Source organism: Gavialis gangeticus, unplaced genomic scaffold (genome assembly GCF_001723915.1).
Source record: "Gavialis gangeticus isolate Ggan-Ray unplaced genomic scaffold, GavGan_comp1, whole genome shotgun sequence".
Lineage (NCBI taxonomy): Eukaryota > Metazoa > Chordata > Crocodylia > Gavialidae > Gavialis > Gavialis gangeticus.
Genome location: NW_017729004.1, coordinates 2,944,675 through 2,966,712, shown reverse-complemented (window position 1 = coordinate 2,966,712; position 22,038 = coordinate 2,944,675). Strand labels below are relative to the sequence as shown.

Genomic DNA, 22,038 nt, shown 5'->3' with positions numbered 1-22,038 from the left:
CCTGGAGAAGTCCTTTCTGCTCCACGTATCTGCCTGTCTTGTCTAATGAGATTGCAAGTTCTTCTTTAAGTACGCGTGCATCTGGATGTTGTGAGTAAGCCAACCCCCTCCATGACCTGATTCCCCCTCTCTGGAAGGTCGGTTGAGGTATATTCTGTCCAAGAGAGGCTGGAAATAAGGACGCAACTGACACTTGGTGGCAAAAAAACATCTGAAAGAAGCCTAACTAGCATCCCTGTTCATGCTGCCTAAGGCAATGGGGTCAGACCTCACTCGTATCCATGATATGGGCCCCCGCTTTGGAGACCCGTGCCTGGCTGCCTACCGTTTTGGGTGAGTATGCCACACATTAAGCCACATGCTTTCCCCAAGGGCCACGCTGACCCTTGCCCTTGCAGAGCCCTTGCAGAGTAGTAAGTCCTGGCCTCCCGTTAACTCAAGGACCCCCTCATTAGACTCAAGACACCCCTCAGGAAACACCAGCTCTTTCATTTCTTTTTTGATGACAGAAAAATGGTAGAGCAATTCTTCTGTGGCCATGAGCTGAGACTGCCCACAACAGGTCAGGGTGCTTCTGACTGCATGACTTCCCATTTGAAATCCCTGGGTTTAACTTGTGAATCATGTCTTTGCATAATGTTAGCACGGCGAGAGGTGCAACACCCTTAAAAGGTTCCCATGGGGCCCGGTTGAGAATCACGGCTCTATAGTCCGTTGGTTTGTCCATCCTCTCGGATGTCTCTGGTTGTTGAGGTTTTTTTCTGTAGTGTCTGCTATGTAATATCTGCAGGAAGGGTTCCTCAACTCTCCTTGAGGCCTTCCCAGGTATCTGTCCCTTTTGAGAAATGTCCGTTTCTTTTTCTCCACCAGCATGTCAACATTTGAGGCAAATATCACTGGAAGATACTTCTGCAGACTTCTCTTCCCATTGCTTTTCACCCATGCTTTCCTCCCCTCCCTTGCTCATTGTGTGCTTATATCAGTCCCAAGACGTTGTGCTCATCATCAATGACCTTCACTATGAAACAGCAGCGGGTAGGATGGAGGTTAGGACGGGGTGTCAAAAAATGTTTGGCAAAGCATCTTTGGCATCTGCTTCTGTGCTGTTTTTTGTCCTGAAATTCAAGGTGAAGCCCAGGCAATGCAAATCCATGTGGACAGAAACCAAGGAAAAAGGACCCCAGTCAACTGAAACCTCTGAATTATCAACAGAATCATGTGAAGGAAAGTAATCCACTTTTGAAGCTGGTCAAACAGATCCTAGGCCCTGTTGTGCAGTTTTTTGGCAAACATCTGAGAGGGTTTTGTTTGCTTGCCTTTCCACCCAAGTAGCTGAAGATATTGTTAATGATGTTAATTGTCATGACCCTGTGTGTTATGCCAGAGCGACATCAATTTACAACCTCTATAGATCCAGCCAGCTGTAGAATTCATGGTCTTTTTCTTCCTTAGGCTCATTGGGGCATATTTATGTAAAGGTGGACCAAGCCAAAGCATCCAGCTCAAGGTATAAAACTCAAAGAAGCTTGGAGGTGATCAGATATGGATATATTTGGTTTGGCCACCATAAGGAAGGGAGATAACCAACATAGTCCTCACCTGCATAAAGTTTCCCCATAGTCTGGGGCTCTGGGATACCTATGTGGTCCCATCTTCAGTACTTTCTCCTCCATTGGTGTTGTTTAGTCTGGAGAAGAAAAGACTGGGCAGGAGATTTGGTAAGTCTTCAAATACCTGCAGGGTGATTATAAAGAGGATGGAGAGGGGCTTCTCTCTGTGGCCAGAGGAGGCAAAACTAGGAGCAATGGCCTGAAGCAGCAGTAGGGAAAATTTAGGTTGGAGATTAAGTGCAAATTCCTAACTGAGGGTGGCCAAGCATCGAACCAGGCTGCCTAGAGAAGTTGTGAAATCTCCATCCTTGGAGGTTCCCAAAAGTAGGTTGGACAGACATTTGGCTGAGCTTGTTTAATCAGGGAAGATCCTGTCTGAAGAAGGGGCTGGACTAGATGGTCTTGTGAGGTCCCTTCCTGTCCTACTATCCTATGATCATTATGATTATTCAGTATTTATAGTCTAGGATAATAGTGTATTTGCCTTGCTTTGGGGCTGGACTCGATCTTCTGAGGTCCCTTCCAGCCCTAATGTCTATGAAGTCTACTGATGGCACACCATGAAGGAGAGAAGGAATTGGTATCAGGTTGGAGGGGATCTGTGAGCTCAGCAAAGCTGCTTAGTAATTGCCATGAAAACACAACTGAGAGGGGGTCCACACAAACACAATGCCTGGTTATTTCTACTCTGGCCCGGCTCCATCTCCAAATGTCATGGGGATGCAAAGCGGAGCACTGGCTCTCTGGTTGGAAAATGTGATCCCAGCTATGCATGGAGCTCATTAGCCCTTCCCCAGGAAGCAGCCAACCTAGGAACAATAAGCATCTTGCATGGAGACCTAGGCCCTCTGGAAGCAGGAGGAACTTGGGCTCTGCTGTGTCCCATCTGGCATTTTTTACCTCCCTTTCCTGGTTTTCTTGATCAGCTTCTCCTCTCCAGCTTGCTTGACTCGGCACATTTGCAAGCCTCGCCTGCCATGCAGCGGGTAACAGGTTCCAGAGCTCCTCCTGTGGAAGTATTTGCTCTTTATTTCTCACATCTGCTCTCAAGTATGTTAACAAAGCCATAAGTACATACAGTATGTGGATGGGATTATCTGCCTCCTCCACCAGCCTATGGTCTCTCATGCTGCACCAGTTCTGCCTTCCTCTCCATGCCAAGTCTGACTTTCATGTGGTTTTGGCGACCAATGACATCCCTGGAAAATTGATTCATGGCCTTGGAGCTAGAATTCAATCTTCTAGGAGAAGGGCGGAGCTGAAGGGGACATCCTGAGCAGTAGCATTTGCACTTCCTGTGTGGAGGAGCAGGACTTTGCCATGTACAAAATTATCCCAGTTGAGCAGAAGGTATGTATTTTTGGGACAAATTTAGTTTAGCCCTGAGTGGACACACTTAAGACCATTTAACTTGGCTGCCATTGGCTTTGACTTGCCCCTGAAACCTGCCATTTCAGGGAAAGCAAAACCAGTAGGACTCTTATGTGACCTAATGTATGTCTCTGTTTAGCTAAACTGGTTGAACATCACACTTGTCTTGCAAAGAAAGTTGCACTGGTTTAACCAATAGTGAGATTCTGAATTGATCTAGTGAAACCCGTGCTAACCAAAATTATGTGGTTTAGTTTAGTGTAGCTTGTTCCAATGGGAAACAGGTTTCAGATAAATAAAAAATTCATGTGTTATTTGTAGTAAAGCAACCGCGCAGCCTGTGCAATTATGTACACTAAATTGGTGTAAAACCCAACTTGCCCATACATACAATTTATCTGTTAGACCAGAGATATGAAACTCATCCGATCCAGTGGACCAGATGAATGGCATGTGGCTTGCCCTGCAGGCTGGATCAGGCCCATGGAAACACTCCCTTGCCCCATGCCACATCCAGTGCACACAGCATTCATGGCCCAGTCTAAGACATGTACTGCCCATGATGCCCACTCCAGCTGGTCCCTGACCCATGCTATACACTGCATGTGGGTCCTCTTCAGACAGCACTGGGGGCTTGGATAATGGGGCTTCATGGGCTGGATCCAGCCTGCAGACTGTATCTTGGACACCCCTCCATTTGACCAAGGGCAGCATTTTCAAAAGCACTTAGACTCTTAAGCCCCATTTTCAAAAAAAGGACTTTGAAAGTGGGACTTGCCATTGACTTGCATTGAGACCCACAAAGCTTTCTGTGACTGTTGGAAAAAAGGCTGTGCTCTTTGCAGATGTGCCAGCGAATGTGATAAGTAAGACCAAGTCAAAACCTAGCCAAGGAAAGGCAGAGCATGGTTTTCACATACCAGCAGATCACAGCAAACCCTCAGTTCCCTGCTAGCAATTCACAGGACCTGCGGACGTGAGAAAATTACCAACTCCCATGTTTTTCCTAGGCTCTGACCTTGCCTTGTTCTGGCTAACCTAAGCTGAGCCCACATCTTTTCTCCTAATTATCACACACTCTTGGGACCTTTTGATGCTCATTCGCTTTGGTCTAGGGAATCCACTCAGGTTCAAACTGAAGTCAGCATATTTCCAAAGGGATTTCGTGTTTAACAGGCATGATGCTGTATAATGGGCATGCCGTGAGCAGTCCTACAGGGCCAAGGAGGATCCAAATGGCGTCTGCCTGTTGCTTCCTATATTTCCATATGGCCCTTGTGCAAATGCGCATTTCTCCTATGCCTTTTTTGGCTCAGGATTCAACAGAGGGAGACCCAAAAACACATGCACGCATACACATGCAATTGCCCCGCAAGTATTTGGCTTCCTTCCTTCCTTTCTTTCTTTTCTTTCTTTTCTTTTTTTTTTTTTTTTTGTTTCTAAATATATATATATATTTAGCCTCCAGATGAAAGCTGTTCAGTAGGAACAGGAAACCTGAACATTTCTTTTCTACATACGTAAATATTTCATTTCAGCAACAGTGGCTGAGCTGATGCCACCCCAAAGTCAAACCTGGAAGGCGATGAAGTGAAATTCCCAGCTATGAGCCATCTCACTTTTTTTTTCCCCCCATGAATTAAATGCCTGTCTTGCCATGGTTTGGAAAAGGAGTAGGGACATTTTGCGAGGGGAGAGAGAGGGTTTTTTCTTTTTTTTAACCCAAGCCTGTTATTAGCGGAGGCCATTGCCATTGTACGCTTGGAGCCCTCAGCGTTTGCAGCTTGCCCTGAAATAGGTCTGTTTTTTTAATAAATAAACCTTTTATTTGCTGGGGTGGGAGAGAGGGGGAGGCTATTTTTAGTCAAGAAGCCATGAATATTTATCCAATGTACGTGTGTTGGCAGCCTGAATTACAGCTCCATTGTCCCTAAGGGACCTGTCCCCTGGCCTGTGCTTTCTTACCATTTAAAACAAGACCCAGCCGCACCGTTCCTGATAACAGTGATCGATGCTCTCGGGTGCCCCCTGCAAGGTGCTGGAGACCATGGGGGATGAGGACTCCCAACACATAAGAGCCCCTCATTGTTATTTGGGGCTCCTCTCCATCCTGTTTAGTTGGCTCCCTGCAATGCCATGGCTACTGTTTGCATTCATGCTTGGGTGCTTAATGCAAAGACCCTTGAAGATGGTGGAACGACGGTTCAGATACGTAGGTAATGGGGGGCCTGATGGATGGGATGTAGCTAAAACTGAGCAAACGGGCCTTTGCCGTTAACATCAATTGCCGCAACACTTATGGGTTTATACCATATTCTCTTCCATACAACACGTCCTGGAATAAGAAAGGCACCTTGTTTATGAATGGCCAAATGAAGGGGAAAAAAGGTCTTTCTTTGTAGTACCTGAATAGTAGCAGCAGCTGAGCCTGCTCGATGATCTGCTCTCCACAGATCAAGCGCAGACTTACTTTTGCTTTTGTCTTGCAGAAGCTGAAGGGCAAAAACTGTCGTTACCATATTTCCTCACTTATAATATGCACCCCAGTTTCCAGCAGCTGGGATCTGGGGGGGAAAAAGGTTCGTGTCGTATGCCAAAAGATCCAGTATACTGCACTGCTGATATAACTGGTAGCAGGGAAGTGCAAGGATCTATAGAGCCAGCCAGGCTTAACAGCCCAATCCTACCAACCCTTCCTTATTCACTTTAGGAGCTTTAATTGGACAAGATACAGTTGAGGGGATTATTCCAAAAAAGCAGAATATGTGGACAGTGATGCTTAGCTGTAGCTCCCAAGTTACACTTCCATTCTTAACAGTAATTTTGCTCATTAGTTTTTCTCTTCAAGGGGAAGACCGTGGATGTTTAGGCTACCTGGAAAACCTTGCTTTAAGGAGGTGCTGGAAGGAGGGGAGCAGTGAGTCAGAGGCAGTGGGATAGGATCTGACGGGGCCATTCAGTTGTGTGGTTATGCAGACTGAAGGGATGGCAAGGGGTCTCCAAAAGAATATTAGATTGTCTGGCGAGACCAGTTAATTCAATTGTTTCAGCTGTGTCTGGATAACCTGTAATGTTCAAGAGATACTTATAAGCTCCTCTTCTCTCTGGCTCTGCTGTGTACATCTTGGGTGGGACGCGTGTCAGCAGTGGGTAGTGTTACTCTCTTGACTCCAGCATGCACAGCATTTTGGGGCTGGGGCTTGGGTGCTACTAGGTACAGGTCAGTGCACACTAGCATTGGCATATGGGTAATACTAGCAAGGCACAGGTGCTAAAAGAGCAACACTGGTGGGTACTCCAAGAGAGCAGTATATCCTCTGTGATACAGAAATGCACAAATACACGCTTATCCAAGCATCCTGTGACGGGGGATACTTCCACTGACAAAGATCTCCATCCCCCAGGCCCCACATAAAGAGCTCACTTGACACAGGCACCATTATATTGAAGCTAGACCTATGTGCAGACAAAGAAAGAGGTAGACACTGGAAAAGACAGAAGCATGTCCACACATCCAGATAGACAGATGTGAGGACACATGCACATGTAGTACATGCTCACAAAAACACAACCTATTGCACCATTACACGACACAGACACACAAACACATACACATACCCTTCCCTATGTTCATCCAGACAGAGCATAGTTATATACATACATGCATTATAGATATGCATACTAGATATGCACGCACACACACACACACACGGCTCTCCATACATAGCATAGTTATATACATATACATACACACACACATGCACACACATACATGGATCTTTGTATGTCAGAGTCTAATATATATATATAAACAGACCTATTGCACCATTACATGATATATATGTGTGTGTGTGCGCGCACGTGCACAACATTTAAGCTAGACCTATGTACAAACATTCAGAAAGATATATACATAGGAAAAGTCACACATCCCTATCGATAGATAGATAGATAGATAGATAGATAGATAGATAGATAGGAATGTGTGCATACATTTCTGTCTATAGATAGGTAGGTAGGTAGATAGATAGATCGATAGATGTATGTGTGTGTGCACATGTGTGAATCTGGGTATGTCTAATATATTAGTCTCTGACACACACAAATCCACACACACACGTAGAGGCTTGGAAATGCCTCTGTAGATCCAGACAAACACCCCCATACAGACACACATCTCCCCCCTCTGAAGCTCTGGGTCATTTTTTTGGTTGCTCCTCCCTGCCTGTTTCCAATCCGCTGAATGTCCTTCCCGTAATAGAGTGACCACAATTGCACACCGTATTCCAGCTGCGGTCTCCCTGGTGCCTCACGCTGTGCCAGAATAACTCGGGCTGATTTATATTCCATACCCCTAGATAAACACCTCGGGACCTTGTTTGCATTTACCCAGCTGCCAAATGGTTGCGCAGATGGTTTTAATGTGTTCTCCACATGGATGTAGTGCTTGCATAAAGAGTGGAGATGCAAGGAGGGGCGGGAGGGGAGAGAAAAAACCCAGCAGGCAAGAGAGAAAATCCCTCATTAGACCCACGTTACACAAGCTGGAGCAGGGAGGATGCCAAGGCATCAGCTCCTCAACCTCAGCTCCATCTGTAGCTTCTCCCTGCCTCTGTCCTGCCCCGTGGTGCCGGCTGTGTCCTGTGAGCCCCGGCAAGGAGAGTGAATGGAGCTGTGAATTCCCTGAAGTCCAATTCAGAAAGTCCTCTGGCATTTTTTGCAGCAGAAGATGCCTCGCAGCAGTGGTATGGATTTGGTGCCATCTTTAATGCCACAATAGCCCTGCCAAGCCCCAGTGCTGCAAACACTGTGAGAGCCGGCTCCTGTCCTGAAGACCTTGCATTTTCAAGAGGGGAGGAAGACAAGGCATAGGGTCAGGAATAGGACCCTGCTGTCCTGCTTTGTCCGGCCTGCCTCAGTCATAAATGCAGGTGCACACAATTCACAAGCAAGTTTTCCTGAGAGGCAGGCAGTGAATTTGCAGTTCCTCAAATGCTTTTTTTTTTTTTAATTAGTTAATTTTGAAAGGGTTGTCCATCTTCTCTGTACCCGGTCTTTGGAGCTCGGCGTGGGCTCCTCGGTAAGGAAACGGGGGAAGAGATCTGAGTGCTACCCTCTGCTCTTCCCCTATGTCCCCACGTTTCCCATGCCCCAGGCTCAGAGAAAGGAGAGCTCAGGCCCAGATCTTTAGACTAAAGGTAGATACGACAAGATGGGGCCTTTAAGCAGCCATGTGTCATGAAAGCAATGTGTGAATGCAATGCTCTCCAGTCCTCGGTGCATTGCATTTACTCTCCTGCTCCCTTTTGCCCCCCAGGAAAATCTCAGGAGGGCTCATGCCAATGTCTTCCTCTTCTCACGCCCCGTCACGATGTGCCGATGCGGGTGCAGACATGGGCACAATCTTCTCCTACACCTGGGCAGGTGTTTTCTCTTCTGAAAGTTTCTTCCACATTCACACATGGTCTTTGTGTCGGCGGAGTCTCCCCACAGTTGCGAGTTAGCTTTAGTTGTCCCAGCCCCTGTCTGGAGGTGGTTCAAGCTTCTCCATGTTGGCCAACGAAGCTCTGTGCCTGCAGGGAGATAGTCATCCTAACTCCCCCCTGGGTAATGTCTAGTTGTGATGGCCACGTTTTTATTCGCAGCACTTATTTATTCATTCCCAGCAAAACATGACTCATGTAGAGCTGTCCAGGTTGCAGGGGAAACCAGGCGGCAATCCGATGCAGAGTTGAACTCGATGAGTTTGGCCAACCTTGCTTTGGGTGGAAGAAGTGCAACTGGGAAGTGATGAGACTTTTCCCTCTCTTGGACTACAAAGTAGAGCAGAGTCCCCCTTTCATGCAGGTCTTTATGGCCATTCACATTTCAGACTCTGCTTCAAGCCAGGTGCTCTGTCTAAATACAAAGGCAGGAGAGCGTGGCTCAGTGGGAGCTGCTTGTTGAGGCTAGCGGAGAGACAGGTGCAAGGTATCAGGTGCTGCACAGGTTTTCATGCAAGGCTGAGAGACATGGGAGCAGCCCTTGGCAGAGCAGGAGGCATGGCAAGTCAGTGCGTGTGTCCATCGGCAGAGCCTGGCAGAAGGAGATGCATCGAGGCAGGTATCAAGTACATTGCAAAGTGCAAGGGGGAGGGAGTTACCCAAGGGTGCTCTGGTGCTAAGAGGTTCTTCAGGTCACAGCCCTGGCAAGGCTTCATTGCTCCCATTAAAGGCATTCTGCATTTGCACTTCAGGTACCGATAAAATTATAGGCCTGAGAGGAGAGGAATTGGTGCCCAAGGCCAGCTGGGGCTACTGCCTAGACGTGCAGGTTGGGAGACAAGCATGCAAGTCTGGAGGAGGGGATTGGTTTGCTATTTAGGACTTAAGGTGCAAGCAGGAGGGCTGCTTATCCTCAAGACTAAGGGATGCGGAGGCTGTTGTACCCCCTGATGGCCAAGGGGTGATGGTTACAGGGATCAGCAGAAGGAGCTATGGTGTGGGAGCAGATACAGATGGTGTGTGGCTCTCCGCACCCAGAGCATGGAGGCCCAGTCTGGACGTTCACTTTGGCAGGTTACGTTGCAAGCTGGGCTTCCCTGGAGAGCCCGGGCAATGCTGCTGACCCTCGGGGAAACTGAGAAAGAGTGGCTCTGACGGGGCAGATGAGGAGGGAGGTTGGTTTGTGAAGTAAGGCTTTATGCGCATAGACCAGTGCTTTGGCCAGAAGATGGATCTCAGCCAGGGCTCGGTTGGACCTGCCGGGCTGGCTGCCCTGAGCCTGTCCCGGGCTGCAGTGGGAAGAGAGAGCAAAAATGAAGGGGCAAAAAATACACAGCAAGAGCTAAGCCAGCAGCTGCCCCCAGACACAGACAAGTCCAGGAGCGGCTGCTTCTCTGGATCCTCACGTCTCCCGGGGAGCTGGTTTCTTTTTGGTGCCAGCGGCATCCACCTTCCTCCCTCTCTGTACCTGGTGTCTCTTTATTTACCCAGCACCGGGGAGAGGAAGCGTCGTGTTTTTTATTGCGGCAGGGAAGTGGACACGGCGTTACTGTGGGCTGGGGGAGTTATTTTGAAAGCCAGCTAAGGTTGAGGCAGGTGGTGCTGAGACGGATGGGTCTAGGAGGAGGCGACTGCAGGGGCACTGGGGAGGGATGGGGCCTTTTCCTAGCTTGGACTGCCTCAATATTAACATGGGGCTGGTCTTCGTGGGTCTCTAAGCCCAGATCCCAGTCTGTCTCAGGCAACTGGGCTTTATAAGCTCTCCTATAAATCAGCTAAGATCTGTCTGCTCAACACTTTGGTGTCTTGTCCCTGCTCCCTCCCTGGAAACACTGTGATGCTCTTTTTAATGAGCTAAATAAGCCAAGTGTTGTTTTGGGGTTTTTTTATCTTCTTTTTTAATGGGCTCTCCCTTCCCCTGTCTGGATCCTTTCCATGGGCCACTGTTTTGGGGTTGGTGTGTCCCATTGTGGTCCCTGTACCCGTGCAAGGGAGCACATGAGCCTTTCTAACAGGCCGTTGTTTTCCCTGCACACCAGAAGGGAGGTCTGGGCAGTGGCAAACCTCTAGCAAGAGGGACAGGTTTCATGGGGACAGCAGAAAACTAGCGTCTGCATGAGACGCTTACAGCGTGGTAGCTCATTGCAAACCCTGACGAGACACTACCGTAGAGGACTCATGAGGCACCGCGCAGTAGTAATAATCTGCTGCACAGTAAATGTGACTAGGAAAACGTGCCGAGACACTATTGCACAGCAAAGCCAGGTAGTGCACAGTCATTTAGTGCTTAGTTATGGAAGTACTAAATGACCGCGTGCTAACGATTGTGCAGCGGGCATCTCATTTAGATGCGTCCAGAAAGCCCAAGTTCAGTTCCTAGCTTAGCCCCTGACTTCTTCCATGAGTCGGTCCAGAGCCAGAAGTGGCCCTGAGACCGGCAGACGTCAAGTGATGCCGGAGAAGAAGGGAGTGTTGCCAACAATGGCAGCCTCCACCGCCGGGCTAGGGAGTGGAGCAGGAGGCGGACGGCGGGAAGGCGACCGCGTGCCTCGTGTTTGTCGAGGGGGTTTGTTTATCGCTTTTATAGCCTTTGGGCAAGGCGCTGCTCCCAGCGGTTTGTGCAGGGCTGTCTCCTGCCCGGCTTCCAGGCAGCTGGGGGAACCCCTCACAAAGGATTTGTTCAGCAAAGAAGCATCCTCTGGCATCACGTTAGCGTATGAACCTCAACCACGCTCCCTGGCATGTCGGGCCAGAGCCTCCACAGGGCTGCGCTGACCTAGCTTCGAAATGAATGGGCCTCTACTGATGCAGACCAGCTGCAACTTGGTCCGTAGTCCATGTGTGTGTGTGTGTGCATGCACGTGTTTGTGCATGCGTGCATATGTGTGGGCATGTGTGCAAACCCACTGGGTGTTGTATAGACATGCCCCCCTTTTCGGAAACACCTGTAATGATGTTCAAATGCACAGGGATTTTGTAACCGAAAAAGGTCCTTTTTGCCAACTATGCTGATGCACGCAGACCATTTCAGTCCTAAACTGATCCCCTGCCCCTGCCTTTTTCTAAAAAAACACTGCTTATCAATTCTGGGATTTACAATAAAGTGAATCCACTCTGGTTCCTTGGGTTTGCTACATAGAGTTAATGAGCGTCCTCATGATCTCTCGAGAGGAACTAATATTACTCCTGGCAGTGCCCCGAAGCAGCTAAATGGAGGTGGCTGAATTTGCCTTATGAAAAGTTCTCGTGTTGAAAATTAAGAGCATTGCATGGTCAGTGTAAAAAGTGTTTCCCTTCTGAATGTTTTGCTTTTCAATTCCGTTTCAGGGTTTTCCCGTTTTTTTCTCTCTTTTGACTTGCAGGGTAGACTGCAGAGAAAAGTGAAAAGCTAAATAAAAAAAGGCAGGGGGGAAGTGCAGAGGGGAGCCAAAGAGGTTCATCTGGGATTGTTAAAATGAAAATAGCGTTGAACTCTCATGCAGTTGTCTTTCCATGTCTTATATGTCCTAAGTGACTCGTAGAATAAGTAGAACACAAATATGTGAGGTCCAGATTGTAACCCGGAGCGTCGCTGGGGTCAAAATGGGATAGTAAAGGAACAAGTGGTCAAGGGTGAGAAGTATGAGAAGTCAATCAGAGGTCACAGGAATAAGTTTATGTGACTACATAAAAAGTTTGTGTGACTAAGTTTATGTGACTACATAAAAACCAACTTGCTTGCTTTTTTTAAAACTGCTTTTGGAGCGTAACCATTCATTTCCCATTGTCAGTAAACTGCAAGGGAAGAACAAATTCAGCTTTGGACAGGTCATGCGAATGCCTGTGAAAATGCCCTTGTTAAATAGTAATTGGTCTAGCAAGAGCATGGGTTAAATCTTGTCACTGCCCCACGAGACGTACCAGGACAGCTGCACCCATTTCACAGATGGTTAAACTGAGGCACGGAGCTCTCCGTGGAAGTCGGGGAGATGACTCTCTTGGTTTTGGCAGCAGCTGGAATAATTTCTAAATTTCTCCTTTAAAAACTGCAACAACCCAGAAGCAACAGGAGCCAGGTGCCCTCCGCTCTCTGTGCTGAGCAGTCTGCAGCTTTTCTGACAGATGGGCTTATCGGGATGCACTGCACAGTGTTCTGCTTTCTTTGTCACCAGGGTAGGGAGAAGCAATGAAACATGGGCCAAATAACAAGTGTTTCATTTTGCAACAAAAAAAAAAAACTTTTTAAATGCAGTTTCAGGGAAAATGAAAGAATTTATGAATTCAGGTTGGATTTGAAAAAATCCTTCTGGCCAGAAGCTACAGTACTTCAGGGAAGCTGAAGGGAGCTGTTTAAACATTGTTAAAACAAAATATTTGTGGTTTTGGCTTTGAAAACCCTTTTATTCCTTTTCTTTTTTTGTGGGACAATTTGCCTGGCTATAGCAAAGGGTTAAACCACCCGAGTGAAACAAGAGGGTCTTGGTTTGAATGATAGCTATAGATATATCTATAGATATATACAGATTCTACATATAGAGATATATAGATTCTATATAAAGAGATATATAGATATATGTATAAATATATAGATATTAGTTTGTTGAGAAAATCAAAATAACTTTTTTTTTTATTTGGAGTTGCACATTTTCTTTTTTTTGGTTTGTCAAGTGAACCAAAAAACTTCAGTTCCGCGCACAGCTCCAATTATCACTAAAAACAATTATTAGCACAGCACCAATTATGTGAAAGGACATGCGTTACAAAGAATATCCATTACTTGAATGACTGAAAGGCTGTTGAAGGCCTATGTCTGATATTAGTGAAAGACCATCTCTAAGATCTCGGTGCATTTATCATGTCTTTTTAGTAATGGTACCCTGGAGTGCAGTCCATTTTGATTCCTGCACAGTGCCTTTGTACTACACACTTGATGCAGAGCTTAGCTAGAGCCGCATCCATTAGAAATGCAGCAACTACTAAAGAGGGGAAAGGCTCCAGCAAATAGAAAATTAAAGTGGTGTCAAACCTACTTGTCTGCATTTGCTTGTCACCCAAATGCAGTCTTGGGGCTGCCGCAGGTTCTGCAGCGTAGCCCATCCAACCCTCTCCAGCAAATTTCTTAAGGATACGCTCCCAATTAAACACGTGGGTTTGGGATGCATCCGTCTGCTGACAATGAAAAGGCTTCATTAACTACTGATTGCTCCCTCAAGAGCATCCAATCCATCAGTCTCCCAGCAGCCCCATGAGTTATGGCAGAGCTGCCGTAGCGTACCGATGCACTGATAGCACGGGAGATTGACTGAGGCACTTGCCATTGGACGTGCGTGAACGTCGGCGAGACACCCCCACTTACTCTGTGACAGCTGGAATTAGCCCTGTATTTCTCACTCGAAATCGCAGCAGCTCAGAAGCAATAGGAACCAGGTGTCCTGGCTCCCGCATCTTCAGGCTGCATGCTCCACCGTCTGCACCAAATGGTCTCAATGGGGCTATCAAGGTGTTTGAGGTGTACGTATTTGAAGCACCTATAACTATGTAGGTGTTTTAAAAATGTGTTCTTAAAAATGTGCGCTTAAAGCAATACTGGATTGGACCAGAGGGCTCAGTACCTTGCAGGGTGCAGCCTTTATCTGCCAGATTGCTGCAAGCCCATTGCTGATAGGTGGAGTTTGCTACCGTTTCTTTTTTTTTTTTCCCCCTTTAACTTCTTAAGACTAGGACAATTAGCACAAGTCATTCCTCTTCTGAGGGCAGCCTAAGGATGCACAGCTTGCTAAAGTATTGCTTGTATAAGAAAGCAGCAAGGAGTGCAAGACTATAGGATGCTCTAAAGCAGAGGTGGCCGACTTGGGTTGTGGGCAGCTTTCCCTGTGGTAGAGAAAATCCAGTGGTGAACAATGGTAGGATAAACTGCCCCCAAAGAGAATTTCTTCCTGACCCGAGTTAGTTAGGTTATGAAGTATGAGGACTCAGATCTCCAAACTTTGTTGTGGAGGGAGCTGGGCTTTGTGGTTGGTTAGTTGAAACCCTTGCTATTGTGGCTGCTCAGTCTCAAGGTTGCAGGGGCGCAGGTTGTAGCCGTGTTGGTCTAAGGACACAGGCAGACACGGTTCTTTGGGTAAATCCAATATCTTTGATTAAACCAACTCAAAAAGTTGGGGAAATGTTTCTTTGCAAGCATTCGGGGAGCTCTGCGTTTTGCAGGTTTTCGTGACTTGCCAAAGCAATTAAGAAACGATTTGTGAATTTTCACACTAAAAAAATGCCCTCTTAAGCGACAAATGGAGGAAGGAGATCCTTGTGACCTGTTTTATTCCCTTTTTTTCTCATCTAATTTCTACTCTATTCATGTAAGCAGCAGCCTCCAGATCCATATATAATGGCTACAAGTCAGCTCTCTTAAATTGCAGATCAGTGCACATGCAGGATATCGTGTGCACTTTCTTCCAAATCTTGGATCCCTTTTTCCTTCCTTGACTTCGGTCATCAAGCTCCCGTTGACTAAGGGGGGCAGGGCAAGGCCAAAGGAAACCCATTAGCTACCCCCCGCTCCCTGAAAGCCAGGCAAACTGATAGCAGCAGACAGATGCCAGCAACTCCATGTGGTGTTTTGAATGTTATTTCTTTAGGTTTAGGTTATAGATGTTATTTCTTTAGGTTGGCAGAAATGCCCCCACTGCTGCCTGGACAGGTGTTGGAGCTGCCCTCAAAACGGTTTTAAAAATCCAACCAAACTCACGTTCAGATGGATCTGTGCAATAATTCAGCAGCACTTGTTGCCAGCCGGGCACTAGTTGCAGTCCTAATTAAGCTCATCATTTGGATTGAGTCTCTCTAGAGGGTCCGATCCCCATTTCCTCCCCTGGCTGAAGGGATGAGCTTTGTTGCTTGCCCTCAACCTGATCAGACTCAGGCTATTCCAGATCAATGTATAAAGTGATTTCCAAAGGCTCAGAGAGCCCCTATAACCTCTTTGTCTGTTCTGCATTCGTCTGAGAAGAACCAGATACAAGGCTTGGCTGCATCTTCTCTCCACATCCTAGTAGGTGTCAAGCATATTGCACTGCTGAACATCAGTGATTTTACCGAGCTAGCAACTTGGAGGCAGTTAACGTGCAGTGAAGTGAATGCATATGGAAGAGCTGAAGGGCAAGGAAGGGCAAAGACATTTGCTCCTTGTGCTCCAGTGACACCTTTTATTTTTGCTCCTTCTCTGCAGATGGCTTCTGCCTGCCCGAGTGGGACGGCATTGTCTGCTGGCCGGAAGGCATGCCAGGCAAAGTGGTGGCGTTGCCATGTCCGGAGTACATCTATGACTTCAATCACAAAGGTAAGCCTCCTCCCCAATTGCCAGGAGATGGTTATCCCCTGCAGGGTGGAGGGATGTGACTTGGGACTAGTGAGCTGGAGGGGATAGATAGATAGATAGATAGATAGATAGATAGATAGATAGATAGATAGATGATCATAGGAAAGTCTGGCTGAAAGGGACCTTACAAGGTCACCTAGTGCAGCCCCTGTTCAAGGCAAGGTCATCCCTGCCTCAACCATCCCTGCCTAACTTGAGTTTGACAATTTGCAGGGATGGAAAATCCACAACCTCCCTAAGTAACCTTTTTGCAATGCTTGAACAAATGCCCCGTTTCAACTACCATATTTTCTTGAGTATCACATACTGAAATAAGATGCACACCTTGTTTTAGGAAGGCAGAATGAAGACAAAGGGGTTTTCCAGAGCCATGGCTGAAGCCGATACATGAAGCAGCTCAGTAGCCCCCAGCCAACTTACATCATGCCGAATTTAGACTTTAAACCCTCTAATGGCCGCTGCTGAATTGACAGCAGCTTTTGGCTGCTCAGCCAAAATCTGCTGCTAATTCAAAAGCAACTGTGAGATGGTGAAAAGATAGTGTCTTCCCTGTTTATGCTGGCTGGAGAGAAGAGAGAGAAGCAAAGGACAGGTATTACAGTGTCTCCCTGCTTCAGTTCTGGCACAGAAATCAGCTTCTCCGCTAAAGATCTACATTCCCATTTTGGAGGGCTAATTTTTTGGGGGGGGAAAGTTTTTGTGAGGTATGTGAGGAATTACGGTAGCCCTTTGGGAATTTCTTAGTAGAACAAATAGCTGAGAGTTGACTGTTGGATCCTCGTGGGAGATTTTGGGGGGTCTGACATAAAACTGTGTGAGCAAGAGGGGAAAAGGAAGATGAGGGTAGACTGGCGGTGTGTCACTGAGCTCCAGGAAGGCACCAGGGGAGATCGTTCCCCGGTTCTGCGAGGCCTGCTGTCTGCTCAGCATCCCATCGTGTGCTCTGTCCTTTCTTCGCTAGGCCATGCCTATCGGCGGTGTGACCTGAACGGGAGCTGGGAGCTGGTGCCAGGCAACAACCGGACCTGGGCGAATTACAGCGAGTGTGCGAAGTTCCTCACCAACGAGACGAGGGAAAGGGTAAGTAGCGCTTGTACACAACGCAAATGACCTCCCCCACTGGAGAAATTCCCGGGGCTGGTGGGCTGCATCCAAACCTTTCTTCATCTTGGTTTCACCCAAAGAGGCGTGGGAACTGTTCTCGAAGCCAGCCATGCCTTCTTCTACCTGGCGTGAGCCATCTTCACTGCGGTCAGGGGGGAAGTGGATAGCGTGCGGTGAGCAAGGTACTTATGAAGCGAACAGCAGTGCCCACACGCCAGTGAGACTTCTTCCCTGCCAGCAGAGCCCACCCTGTGGACAGTTGACCATCTTCTCATAGCCTGCTGTGCAATACTGTAGCACCAGTAGCCCCAGGCTAGGACCAGGAGTCTATTGTGCTCGGTGCTGTACAAATACAGAGCAGAAATATAGTCCCAACCTCAGAGAATTTGCAATCCAACAAGTAATAGCCCTCTCTCTGCATTGATCCTCAGTACGGAGCTGAGGACCTCTGAGTTTAAATGGCCCAGCTTCCACCTGTTAAGCTAAAGAGTTGGGGATCTTCCCCGATTAGCAGGCTCGTAAAGCTATTGTCATGACTCGTGCATTAGAGGGGGCAAAACTCCCGTATTAATAAGGGTTTACACAGAGACAGGGTCCTTTAAACTCATGCTCCTCCAGTAACAAGCAACTGAAAATGGAGCTAGTCTTCATTTGGATGCTGAAACGAAGCTGAAGAGCAGTGGGGTTTGCTTCTCTGTGGCTCTGTGCCTGGGAGGTCCCGAGCAACCAGAGCCGAATGATTGTGTGTCACAGTCGCTTTACAAAGACACGGGTGATTCGCAAAGCCGTGGGGGGCTGGTACCCAGGAGCTCCTCATCTTTCATGGAGACTAGAGATCAAAGATCAGCCTCTGGGTTAGCTCTCTGTAGACCTCCTGCCTGTCTCCGTATGGATACAGAGCGGCGAGATGCAGAAGTGAATCCTTCGTTTTTGGCAGAAGCCGGGTTAGGATTTCCATGAGGCGAGGCCTCATCCGCAGAATAAAATTCCATCTCTACCATTTCTCTGGCCCCGCCGTATTTGCCGAGTATCCAGCAGAAACCCTTATTCCTCGACACTACCTGCATCAGATATTTCTAGGCTGAGGGGTACGCTGTGCGCCGTGCCTCATCCATAGTTAGGATCGTGCCATCTCCTGGCTCCCCGGAGGAAATGATGTTCGAGATCGAGCCACAAACTTCACAGCTGGGGGCAGGCAGGACGGTGACGCGCACGCGGTTCCTGGGTGGAAATGCTCTCCATTTTAAACCCAGCCCCACCAGCACCAGGGTTAGCAGTGAGGCAAAGCTTGCATCAAGTGGCTAAGTGAGGAAAGAGGTATTTGAGCATCTCGGTCTATAATCATCCCAGCGGGGAACAAAAACGGTCCCAGGGCATCTCTGAGTATGCTGTGTAGACACACCCGAGCTGGCTTTACACCAGCTCCCTTTTATACTGCTAGCACGTCATGGAGACACATGGGTGAATGTCCTCAGCCTTTAACTTCCTGAAGAGGTTTGGGTACATGTCCGGCTACACGTCCGGCACTGAATGCCTATGGCTCAAAAGTCACCAGCTACGCAGCAGTAATAAGCAGTGCCCTGCTCACGCTGGGACCACAGTTACCCTGGCCTGAGCTTTGTTTCCACCAAGCATCTTCTGAACAGCTAAAGTTGGTCTGATAAATGCCCCCGAGGAATGACCACCTCTATTCGTGGCCGCGACTTCCAGTTGAAATCAAGGTGATGACACATGCCAGGAGATCCCGGCTCATGGGCCCGCCGTCACGGGGCCCTGGATCAGCTCCCATGAAAAGTTGGATGGGGAGGGTTCAACCATAGAAAAATAGGGGCTGGAAGGGTCCAACCCCCTACTCAAAGCAGGGCCAGCCCCAGTGATGTCACCCCAGCCAAGAAAATTTGGAGAGGAGCCGGTGCTCCCTTATGGTTTGGGTGCCCGAAGGATGCGGAGCAGCCCAAACGAGGAGGAAGAAGGTGAGTGTTGTAAGGGACGGTCCTGCACAACCCTGAACAGGGAGCAGAGCCCTGTTGCTGAGTTGAGGCGTGAGGTAGGGGAGCAACTGGTCCTGGAAACCGCTGGGGATGGCATCGCGTCCTCCAGAGTCCTAGGCAAGGGGGCAAGCAACTGCCCCATCCTTCTCCATTAATAACCAGCTTCTAAGAAGCAGCAGGTGTGGTCTTCTCCTCCCAACATGAGCATCCCTGCAGAGGCAAGGCTTCACAGGAGCCATTTTATTGCAGCCTCATCACCCTGAAACACAGCTGGCAGGTAGCTATTTGCAGGAGCAGGGTCACGAGATCCATTTAGCGTCCAAAGGCACCTGTCTTCTGCAGCCTTTTAGTTGCAGAGACGCCTCCCGCAGTTCCCGCGGGCTGCTCGTCTCCAAAATTGTCTTTCCCTGAGGTGGCATCAAAGCCGGCGTCAAGTCAGGAGAAAGGCCGAGGCTAGAAATCTCCGGGCAGGAAGTTTGCCATTGCATTGAAACTTGTGCAGGGCTGCTATGTGCGGTTGGGTGGTCGCCTTGTTGTGTGGTTGCATTTCCGTGACGAGCAAGGCAGTCCCAATGCAGCCACATTTAAGGCTCTGGGGGGTCCTGGCACATGAAAGGGAATGGAAGACAGAGTAATATTAGCTCATCATCTCTCTGCTGGTGGAGGGTGGCAGCAATGCAGACCCCGAGTCTTTCACTCCCTGCAGACCTGGCAGGCTTATTAAGCCCTTCCTTGACCCTGAAGTAGACAGGTTGGGGAATGCCAGGTGGGAGGAATTTTACCAGACACAAAAAGAGACGTTTCTATTATTATTTTTCTCCCCCCATTGGAGGGAGAGTATTTCCATGTCATAAAATCATAGTAATGAAGGTTGCAAGGGACCTCGGGAGGTCACATCTAGTGCAAAGCAGGACCAGCCCCCAACTACATCATCCCAGCCAAGCCCTTGTCTGCCTGGGTCTTAAACCCCTCCAAGGATGGAGACTAGGAAGGAGGGAGGAAGGAGCCTCTGAGGAAGGATGTCACCACTAACGACTGCAATTAACGGGCATGTTGCCACGGTATCAAGAGGTGGCTGGGATGTGTTGGGAGGGACAGAGCTGGAGGAGCACAGCCCACGGGAAGTTGCAGAGAACTTAATGCCTGAAGCCCAGAGGTCTGTATATATATATAGATAGATAGATAGATAGATAGGGATGTGTGCATACGTTTCTGTCTATAGATAGATCGATAGATAGGTAGATAGATAGATAGATAGATATACACACACGCTATAAGGGAGTACAAATATGTTCTCATTTTAGCCAGCGTAGGATAATTATGAGGTTGGCCAAAGCAACTGTCAGGCTCGGTGGTGCCACACTAGCTAGCACCGCGCCCAAAAGGGACCTGTGGGTCATAATTGACCATAAAATGAATAGGAGCTGCCTAAACGTCTGTGAACCTGTGAACATGTAAAGGAGGCCAGAGACTGCCCGTGTTTTTGAGCAATGTAACTAGGAGGATTTCCCCCCCAGGACTGTCAAGAGGCTGCCTTGCTTTCTAATCAGCAATGTAAACTAAAGATATTCAAGCCAGCAGCATTTGCAGATCATAACTGGGAAGCAGTTACTTGGGGGTTGGGTTTTTTGAGGGTCAATGATGTCAGATTGACACCCCTGCACCCAGGCACCCCCCTCATGCCGCGGGGCATGTAGAGGGTATCAGGAGGCTTTCATGGAGCAACTAGTGCCGGGGAAGGATGGGATGTGCCCCTGGAAGAAGAGGCATCCTGGATGCTTGGCCAAAGAGAGGCAGGCACATCGTTTAGCAGCACGATCGCGGGGCTTTCGAAGTGCCCGGAGATCATGTAGCCCTCACGGCTCAGTGCTTTGCCTCGTCTCTCATTCTCTGCTCTCGGTAGCCCTTGCAGCTCAGCCCGGCCGAGCCAACCCAGGAGCCGGCTCGGAGAGGCTTCCTGCCTCCAGACCAAAGAGCTGCGAGATGCGTGGCTTCCACGCCAGGGCCCCGACCAGACAGCCCCACGCTGTTTATTTTCCATCCGGTGTTTATAGAAACCTGAGGTCGGGACGATCAGCTCAGTCGGTGCTCGCCTGCCCGGGATCCCAGCCTGGCTACACGGCCAGTCTGTCTCCCAGTGGTTTCTTTGTTAACAGGAGCAGCCCTTGGGCAAGGGCGTGCAAGGAGACATTTTGCTCGTGTCCTGGCCTACGCTGGCTGGTAGCCCAAGCACGTTCCCCTTTCGCCTTGCTGCCCTCCCTTTGCAAGGTTGTGCGTCCATCCCGTCGCTGCTCATCCATGCAGGCCGCGGGCAGACTTGGGCACGGGCGCTTTCTCTCTGCCCTTCCTTAACGGGACAGCCGGGGAACAGAGGCCAGGCAGCAACTTGGGAGGTTCATCTGTGCCTGGAAACCACTGTCCCAGAGACATGGACCAAGAGAAGACGAAACCTCAGCCCACCAGCCCCGGCTTTGTCTGCTACGGCTTGTTTACAGCGCGGTGGTTTCGCTGCTCTCGGGGTAATGAGAGAAGGCCCCCAGGAGCCAGTCACGTGCCAGGCACGTCGGGAAAAATGCAGTGCATCCCAGGGCGGCTTTATCAAAACAGTGTGGTTCAAAGCCAAGTTGTTGCACAGCCTTTGTTCGTGGAGCTCATTAGCGCCTCGGTGAAAGGGTCGTGATGCTTGCAAACGAAAAGCGGCTGAATGAGTAGGGTCTGTTGGATAGAGACCGCATGGCCCTGCTTTATACTAAGACGCGGGGGGGGTTTCACGTGAGACTGATCCACGGTGAAGGGAGCCTTACTATTGGGTGGAGCGGGGAACGGGAAGGGATTTATTGACCCTTTGCATCGCAGACACTGCACCAGTTAGCTCTCCATCAGTTGTTAAAGTCTCACGTGCCAACCCTCATCAGCATGTCGTCATGGTTATATTTCAAAGTGGCTTGCCCAGGGCTAACGAGTGACAAATAGCTGTCCCCAGCCTGCTCAGCAAAGGCCTGCTCTCCTCCCCTCTGCAGAAGGGGCACCTGTGCTATTATGACTCAAAGCAACACTAGCTGATTAAGCCTCCGTCCTACAAAATAGGCCTTTTCTTTCCCAGATCGTGGGATCGAAATGTGCAGGCA

The 22,038-nt window shown here is 48.7% G+C and overlaps 1 protein-coding gene across 1 annotated transcript in view; it reads left to right on the top strand.

Moving 5' to 3' along the window:
- Window positions 1-22,038, top strand: part of PTH1R (parathyroid hormone 1 receptor) — a 179,808-nt gene that overhangs the window by 108,609 nt on the left and 49,161 nt on the right. Inside the window, exons 3-4 of the mRNA XM_019508028.1 lie at window positions 15,666-15,776; window positions 16,777-16,895. Of these exons, the coding sequence (XP_019363573.1) occupies window positions 15,666-15,776; window positions 16,777-16,895 (230 nt within the window). The remainder of the gene's footprint in view (window positions 1-15,665; window positions 15,777-16,776; window positions 16,896-22,038) is intronic.